Source organism: Loxodonta africana, chromosome 20 (assembly GCF_030014295.1).
Source record: "Loxodonta africana isolate mLoxAfr1 chromosome 20, mLoxAfr1.hap2, whole genome shotgun sequence".
Lineage (NCBI taxonomy): Eukaryota > Metazoa > Chordata > Mammalia > Proboscidea > Elephantidae > Loxodonta > Loxodonta africana.
In genome coordinates, this window is record NC_087361.1 from 53,323,490 (window position 1) to 53,332,490 (window position 9,001).

The 9,001-nt window shown below is 38.0% G+C and overlaps 1 protein-coding gene across 1 annotated transcript; it reads right to left on the reverse strand.

The window, feature by feature from the left end:
• Positions 1 to 586: 586 nt before the first annotated feature.
• On the reverse strand, positions 587 to 865 carry LOC111750679 (keratin-associated protein 20-2-like). Its single transcript, XM_023548182.2, has one exon. The coding sequence runs from the start codon at positions 863 to 865 to the stop codon at positions 719 to 721; it is 147 nt and encodes a 48-aa protein (XP_023403950.1). The 3' UTR covers positions 587 to 718.
• Between the last annotated feature and the right edge of the window lie 8,136 nt (positions 866 to 9,001).

The following is a 9,001-nucleotide window of genomic DNA, read 5'->3' on the forward strand; positions in this document are numbered from 1 at the left end:
GAAAAGGAGAAGCCAGATTACATGATGTAGGGGTGGAATAATATCTGTCTAGAAGCTCATGTTTAAACGTAGACTACAAAGACAGAGAAAATTGCAATAGAAAACAGAATGTGGTGATAGGAAATAGTAACTGTGCTATAGTTTTTTGCTAATGACCTGGGTCAAACATTGCTTTTTCCGAAGGTGCAACTTGGATTAGATCAATGCAAAGTATAGTAGCTGTTGGAGATGCACATGAAAATACTTTTACACAGACACTGATTGGAAAAAGCCATCAGTGATACCTTGTCTGTTTTTCCATATCATTTACTAAAATAGCTATGAACTCTGCAGTTTCTCTCTGTCCTTCTCTGTCTCTCTTTTTCTAAACACACACACACACACAAGTGAGCACAGATGATGGAGAGGGATGAATATACACAATAAGCACTGCACATTTGTAAAAGCAATTAACTTTATTAAAAAGCAAAATTAGAAATTTTCCCACATGGAATTTTTAACATTAGATGTACACGAACATATGAAAATAAAATACTGAAGAATTTCCCCCGTAATTAGTAGGAACTTTCATCAATCAATTCAATCCCAACCCATGGGAGTCAGAAATTAGATGTGGTCCAATTTTGACAGCCAGTAACAATGATGTTATGAATAACTCTGTGGATGTATCTAGTGTCTCACAAGAAAATAACCCAAAGTGGCCAGCAATCAGAAATTCTTAGTAGTAGCCAGAAGACCAGTATCTTCCATAGCAGCATGGGTGGTAGTGAGTGTAACCATAGCCACCATATCCAGAGCCATAGCCACAGCCCAGGCCGCCACAACCATAGCCCAGGCCTCCATAGTAGTTGCCATAGTAGCACATGGTGTCAGGAGTGGAAGGTTCAGTTGAGGCAGAAAATCAGCTCCTGGTGTTGGAATCTCCTAGTCCGTGTAGGTCCTTTTATACAGCCTGAATGGAATGTGGGACAAACCAAAGTCTACACTGGACTCATTCTCCAGAATTACTAGCATTAAAAAGAAAACCTCAAAAATCTCTTAACCATTATGTTCAAGACAAAATTGTCCTGTGTCAGGAAGCCAACAATGAAATCACATGCCTTTATGGGATATTCATCTCCTAATTTATTTAAGATCCCAAAATTAAACTTGATGACTAGCGTCCATGCGATCGCACAAAGCACCTCGCCTCTTGAAACATTTTCTTTTCCTTTGTCAGCATCCTCCTCTTCAGCCATAAATGCAGTCTTGGGACCACAAGGTGGCCTGGGCTAGGTTAGAGAAGGATGGAGATGTAGCGGGAAAGCAGCCCCAATGTCTGTATTTTTTATTTTGGATACAGTGCTTTTTCCTAGTCTACAGAAATGAAAATTTCCCCCTGGTTTATACTTAGTTTATGCTCTTAGAGCAGCAAGATCCTACCTCTTCCACCATCCTCACGCTTGCTGTACTATTAGTTGGCACGTTCCTTTTGTACCCGGGAAAGCTTTCGGCCACCATTTTCCTTGTGCCAACCCAGGATGAGCATACACGGGGGAAGCTCACGCAGAGACAAAAATCTACACAGTCTGAGAAACTTCCTGGGTGTCCAGTTACTCAGGGAAAGCCGACTGACATCTTTGTGCTGTAGGCATTTTATGCTTAAACCCGCTTTCACACTTTTTGCATGTGTTTGCCTTACTTTATGTGTCATTTGAATTCCCCACTGCCTATGAAAATCCTCTTCTTAAAACCAAGCAATAGTTTAGTTAGCTAGTAAAAAATGTCTGCCTTAAGCATTATGCTCTTTTAATTACTATCTATATGGGATCAAAGTGACATGAGCAGCTTAAAAGATTAGATACCACCCTTAGGGGCAGTGAGTTTCTACTAACTCAAAAAGGAAGGTGAGAATGGTTGCACAACTCAAAGAATGTAACCAGTGTCATGGAATTGTGCATGTAGAAAGAGTTGAATTGGTGTATGTTTCCCTGTGTATATTCTCAACAACAACAAAATAATAATTTTAAAAAATCCTGTTAATCTTATCATCTTAATGAAGATAGACCCATGTCTCTGAGTTTCCATTTATCTCCAATGACTTCATAAACATCTCAAAATCTATCTGTACAATGTCTCACCGACTCTTAGACCTCTCTTGCCCAATAAGAATAAAATTTGTTTGAAAACAGGTACCAACTGTGTCTCAAAGTTCATGTTTTTCTCTCCTAATACATAACAGTCATGTATTTTAATTTATTAATATATTTAATATATTTGTTTACTTTAAAATGCATACCATTCCAAATCCCCCAAAGCATCATGAGTATATCAATAAGAGAAGAGTAAAACAGATAGACAGAGAGAGATATATGGAATTATGCACAGTGACCCACAAACTTTAGTGCATATAGACCAATTTAACATTTAAAAAAGAGCTATGAATTCCAAATGAAAAAGGTATGATCCAGGAACATCCCATGTATGCCTGGGATTTATCCACAGGCATTATTCCAGAAATAGAGCAAAGAAGGGGATTGTTGAATCTGGAGTTTGTGTATAGAAGGTTAAGGCATTTTCATTCATTTGTTCATTTTTTACACATTTATCAAAACTTGAAGAACCCACTGTGACAGGACAGGCATTGTTATAAGGAATGGAAAAGGTGCAGTAAACAAAATAGCCCAAGTCTCTACTTTGTGGAGCTAACAATTGAGATAGAGGGTAAAGAGGCAGGATTTTTTAAGTGAGTAAGTCAAATTCTAACTGGGAGGAATGCTGTGAGAATAATAAAACTAGGTGAGTTACATAAAATTTAAAGAGTTACTGGGGTTAGACTAATTTAGATAGGGTGGTCATTAACAGTGTCTCTGGCGAGGTAACATTTTAATTGAATTAGGAGGTGGAGAAAAAGATTCCTGCTGGTATTTTAAGATGGTGGGATCAGTGAGTGCAAAGTCCAGGGCCCTGTCGTGGGAGTGAGCTTGATGCATTTGAGTTGGGATAGAAAAAGTCAGTAGGATTGAGCACTGTAAATAGATGGGAGAGGGCGATAGGGGATGAACTCAGAGAGATTGATAAGGGCCAGATCATTTAAGGCCTCAAGGGCAGGGCTTTCTCAGCATATTGAAAGGCACTGAGGGGATCTTTTTTGTAGGGGTTTGGGTGTTGTTTCATCCTCTGATTTATATTATGCCTTGAGACAGTAAAAGCAGAATAGGATGCATGCTGAGGTTCAGGGAATCATGGGCTCTGCGTTGGCCATGCTGTGTTCCTGATGCCAATTAAGCGTCAGAGTTATTGTTGTTAGTTGCCATTGAGTCAAGTCTGACTCATCATGGCCATTTTTATATCAAGGTAGAACTGATCCATAGGGCTTTCGAGGATGTAATCCTCGGAAAGCAGATCACCAAGCTGTCTTCTGAGGTGCCTCTTGGGTGGGTTCAAACCACCAACCTTTCGGCTAGTAGTTGAGTGCTTAACGTTTTGCCCCACCCCGGGATTCCAGCGCTCAAGTACAAGTGTTAGATAGTTGGATATGTTGTTGTTGGTGGTGGATGCCATCCAGTTTGTTCCACTCTATGATTCTATGTACAACAGAACAAAATACTGCCTGGTCCTGCACCATCCAAACAAATGTTGTTGTGTTTGAGCCCATTGTTGCAGCCACTGAGTCAATTCATCTTGTTGAAAGTCTTCCTCTTTTTCACTAATCCTCTGTTTTACCAGAGTATGATGTCCTTCTCCAGGGATTGCTCCATCTTGGTAACATGTCCAAAATACATGAGACGAAATATCTCCATTCTTGCTTCTAAGGAGCATTCTGGTTGTACTTCTTCCAAAACAGATTTGTTCACTCTTTTGGCAGTTCATGGCATATTCAATATTCTGTGCCAACACCATGATTCGAATGTGCCAGTTCTTCTTTGGTCTTTCTTATTCACTGTCCAGCTACTGTATGCCTAGGAGGCCATTGAAAACACCATGGCTTGGATCAGGTGCATCTGAGTCCTCAAATGACATCTTTGATTTTTAACACTTTAAAGAGGTCTTTTTGCAGCAGATTTTCCCAGTGCAATGTGTCTTTTGATTTCCTGACTGATGCTTCCTTTGGTGTTGATTGCAGATCCAAGGGAAATGAAATTCTTGACAACTTCGATCTTTTCTCTATTTGTCATGATGTGGCTTATTGGTCCAGTTATGAGGATTTTTGTTTTCTTGATGTCAAGGTATAATGCATATTGAAGGCTGTGGTCTTTGATCTTCATCAGTAAGTTTTTCAAGTCCACTTCACTTTCAGCAAGCAAGATTGTGTTATCTGCATATTGCAGGGTATTAATAAGTCTTCCTTCAATCCTGGTGCCCCATTCTTCTTCATACAGTCCAGCTCCTCCACTTATTTGCTCAGCATACAGATTGAATAAGTATAATGAAAGGATACAACTCTAAGACACACTTTTCTTGATTTTAACAATGGAGTATCCCCTTGTTCTGTTCGAATGACTACCTCTCAGCCTGTGTACGGGTTCTTCATGAGTACAAATGAGTGTTTTGGAATTCCCATTCTTCGAAATTCTACTCACATTTTGTTAAGATCCACATGGTCATATGCCTTTGCATTGTCAAAAAAACACAGGTAAAAATTTAAAAAACCCAGTGCTGTAGTACAAATTTGGATTGATTGAGGAATAGATGTTATTTAGAGCTCTAACATAGAGTATGGTCCACCAGAAAAGAGCTGGACCATAAAACGGTCCAGTGCAGAGTCTTAGTCATTCTGGTATTTTAAAATCAAACTCTAAAAGAAGAGTCAAAAAAAAAGATAATAAAGAGAAGCAGTTTGTCAGGTCGGAAGCAAACAAAACCAGTATGTTATGAAGGACCACAGAAAAGTGCAATATAGCTTTAAAGGGAGTAGAAAATGTCAGTTGAGCTATACGTTTCTGTGAGTATGGCCACAATGAAGACAGAGAAGTCATCTCTACAGTTCCTCAACCTTTCTTTAAATTTTAAGACCGTCATATTTTTTGAGAGTAGAGACAGGTTGCTGGTCTTGTTATAATGTCCCAAAAGTTAGGCTTTCCTGTTGTCTTTTCATGAGTAGTTTGGGGTTATGCATTTTTGGCAGGAAAGTCATTGAAGCAATGCCATTTCCTCATCAGTGCAATATACCAGAGAATGCACGTAATATTGGTTTGCCCCAATATTGCTGATGTTAACTTTGATCATTTTGTTGAAGTGATTTCACCAGGTTTATTATAATGTCACTGGTTTTCCATTTGTGATGAAGACATAATTTGTGAGGAAATTCTTAGAGATTCTATAAATATCTTGTTCTCCTGAAATAATCACCCACTGAATAAATCCATTGATGATTTTCTCACTACCCGATCTTACAGTATTTGTTAATTGGCATTTTACTACAATAAAGACCTTTCTATTCTTGTCCATTTAGTTATTTAATTACATTAGTATAAACTCATGCATTCTTATTTTATTCAGTGTGGTATGATCTTTATTATAAAGTTCATACGCACAAATAATCCCAGATTTAACCAGTGGAAGAAAATTCCAGTCTTTGCGATATTTCTTCTCAGTCTTTGATTACTTCCTTACTTTCTGATGCAACACAATTTTCTAGGATCATTTTATATTTTTTCCTACTCCAGCCTCATGAGTTTTGATATTGGGAACATTGTGGTACATTTTAGACAATATTTTTCACAGCCATTTAATTTAAATAAAATTACCTGCTTAATGATTTTGAAACAATGCAAAATGCATTCCCCTCTTTGGTTGTGATCTAATATGGATAGGTAGAATTTATGAAGTTTGAAGGAATGTGTCACTCTTACAGTATTGCCACTATTTGTCATTAAAATTTATCACATTCAATTTATTGATCGATTAACGTATTGAGTTTTAAGAGTGAAAGTTTAGGCTAATGCCATTTCCTTCATGGGAAAATTTACAGGGATGTGGTCAAGATATCCTCAGCTAATAAAGTTTCTACTGAGAAGGACACTGAATAACATTTGGTCACAACAATGTGTATCATTTAGGAAAATATACCTCAAAGGCACATACACAGACAGGAGACTTTTAAATGAATAAACAATTGCGTTTCCTTTTATTATCTGTTCTATTGAGTTAAAATCTTGTTTTCTTACTTGAATTTCTTATGGGGCCATATGAAGGCAGATGAAATTTAAAGAATTTGAGTCCTCACACTTCTGACCGAAGGGAGGAGGGTTGACTAAAGGACAAAGGGTCTCCAGAGCTATCCACTACACTTTAATCACTAGCCAACTCTATTCCAACCTTTGACCTGGATTGGAAAGAGTGTTCAAAAATCTCATGAGTTGGAGTAGAACATAATTGTGGAAGATCAAGGAGAAAAGCAGAAAATTATTTATGTTCAAGAGCAGATTATTATTTGTGGTCAAGAGCAAGTCAGTTGGGCTGATTGAAAATACTCACTGAGATTTGGCTTATAGATAGCTTTGTGTGTTAATTAGAGATTCTCAGTTGGTGAAACTAAGCCTTCTCAATTCCCCTAAGGTCCTACCTTTTAGTCGTGAAACAACACAACAATTATATTAGTCATAAAATTGGCCAGTATCATAAGCACATGTGGTTGGCCCCACCCATACTGAAGGCAAATAAGAGGCCCTCTGCAGGGCTAATTGTCCAGACCGAAGTCACCTACACTTCTTCTCTACCCAAAGACAACCTCAACAACCAACACCATGTGTTGCAGCTACTACAGAAACTACTATGGGGGCCGTGGCTACGGATGCTGTGGCTATGGAGGTCTGGGCTGTGGCTACAGAGGCCTGGGCTGTGGCTATGGTTCCTGCTATGGCCGTGGCTTCCGTGGACTGAGCTGTGGCTATGGATATGGCTCCCATTCTCTCTGTGGCTGTGGCTATGGCTGTGGCTTTGGCTACTACTACTGAGGGCACCATGAGAGACTCTTACTCTGTACACATGGACATCATGATTCACCAGTTCTGAATGCCACATCCTCTATGCCTCTCCCTTGGGTGATGGTTATTTAGCTTCATGAAAGTCTAGTATGATCTGTTTTTGACCTGTAATTTAACCTACAAATTCCCTAAATTTGCCTCACAAGACATGGGAGAATCTGAAATTCACCTGTGACCTCACAGTTCTCTTTTCATAAGGATAATAGTGTCACTTCAACTGTCTTGATGATTTTTATGTTGAAGCTTATTTCTCTGTTGACCTAATAAACTTGTTTAATCCAGAAGAGTGAACCTGGTCTTCATTTCAGTCTTCAATGTTCAATGTCCAAAGTTTCTTAATGACAGTTGCTTGTTTTATTTTGCAAGAAAGATAACGCTTGTCTTCTTCAGGAGATATTTTTCCTTACTGTTTCTAGGTCAGTTTCTTTACCGATTCAAAGTCAGTTGTCTTAATAAAGTTACTTCATTTTTATAAACTTCAGTTTCCTTTTCTGCTATAAAGGAAAACATCTGATAAACTAGATAATCTATTCTTTGTCATACTGTGGTGGCTGATGTGTTGCTATGATGCTGGAAATTAGCCACAGGTATTTCAAATGCCAGTAGTCACCTATGATGAACAGATTTCAGCAAAGCATCCAGACTAAGATAGACTAAGAATGAAGGGCTGTCCACCTACTTTCAAAAATTAGACAATGAAAATCCTATGGATCACAACACAATATTGTCAAATATAGTGCTGGACAAAGGGTCTCCTAGGTTGGAAGGCACTCAAAATACACAGTGGCTTAAACAATTAAAAAAAAAAAATGGACTGAAGCATATCAACATTTTGAAGATAAAGCAGGACTGGGCAACATTTTGTCGTGTTGTACATCAGACCATCATGAGTCAGAGCCAACTTGGCCATAACTAATAACAACAATCTACTGGGTAACCCTCAACCATAAAGGCAGTATTATTAATAAATAATACCATGACATATGATAAATAATACCTTGACATATGGACCCTTCGTGGTGTAGTGGTTAAGAACTTGGCTGCTAACCAAAAGGTCAGGAGTTCTAATCCACCAGGCACTCCTTGAAAACTCTATGGGGCAGTTCTACTCTGTCCTGTAGGGTGGCTATGAGTCAGAATTAACTCTACGGCAATGGGTTTGGTTTGGTTTTTGGTATGATAAATAATAAAGAAAAGATAATTTCCCCAATCTTTCATAGCCATAAAAGCTCTTAAAATAATGATGACTGTTATGATATCTTTGTTTACTTCTAATCTTTAAAATATATATCTATATATATAAATGAAAGAAACTACCTAAGAAATAGTTTTATAATCTATTACTTTCTAAACTAATTGTAGACTGTAAAATGCCTTGACTTGAAATTGTGGGCAATAAAAATTGGATAGAAACAGCTTTTCAGGTATAAAGTGAAAGCTTTGTGGTCTCACTATGCAGCAATTAATGTGTTTGTCATGTCTGTGAACTCATCTGAGTCTCAGCTGGGTCAGGGTCCATTTCCAAGCTCATGTTGCTGTTGGGCAAATTCAGGTGCTTGTGGTTGTTGAATTGAGGAGTCCATTTGCTTACTGACTGTTAGGTTGAGGTCCCTGTATGCTATCAGCTGGGGGCTGTCCTTAGCTCCAAGAAGCTGGATGTAATGCAGCATTATGGTATTTCTCAACTTATTTTTAAGTAAAATCATACAGGACAGTAATTTTATTGCATGGCAATACAAGAGTGTTTATCACAGTATCTCTACTTTAAAAGCTTACTATTTTTATTTATGACCTAATATATGATCATTTTTGTTGGAATTCTGTGGGAACTTGTTAAGAAGTTTTATTCTCCATTATCAGTGTGTAGAGGCTAATGTAAATCTGTCTACCTTGCTGATTATACCGTTTAGATCTTCTCTATTCTTACTTATTTTTTCCATATTATCTGTTTTGTCCTGAGAATGTTGTATTAAAGTCTGCTATTATGGAGTTACAGAGTTGGTGAAGAATATTGAGTTTACCGTGGACTGCCA

Bases quoted from the DNA above. Each gene is read 5' to 3' on its own strand.
- LOC111750679 (XM_023548182.2), bottom strand. From the start codon at position 865: ATGTGCTACTATGGCAACTACTATGGAGGCCTGGGCTATGGTTGTGGC.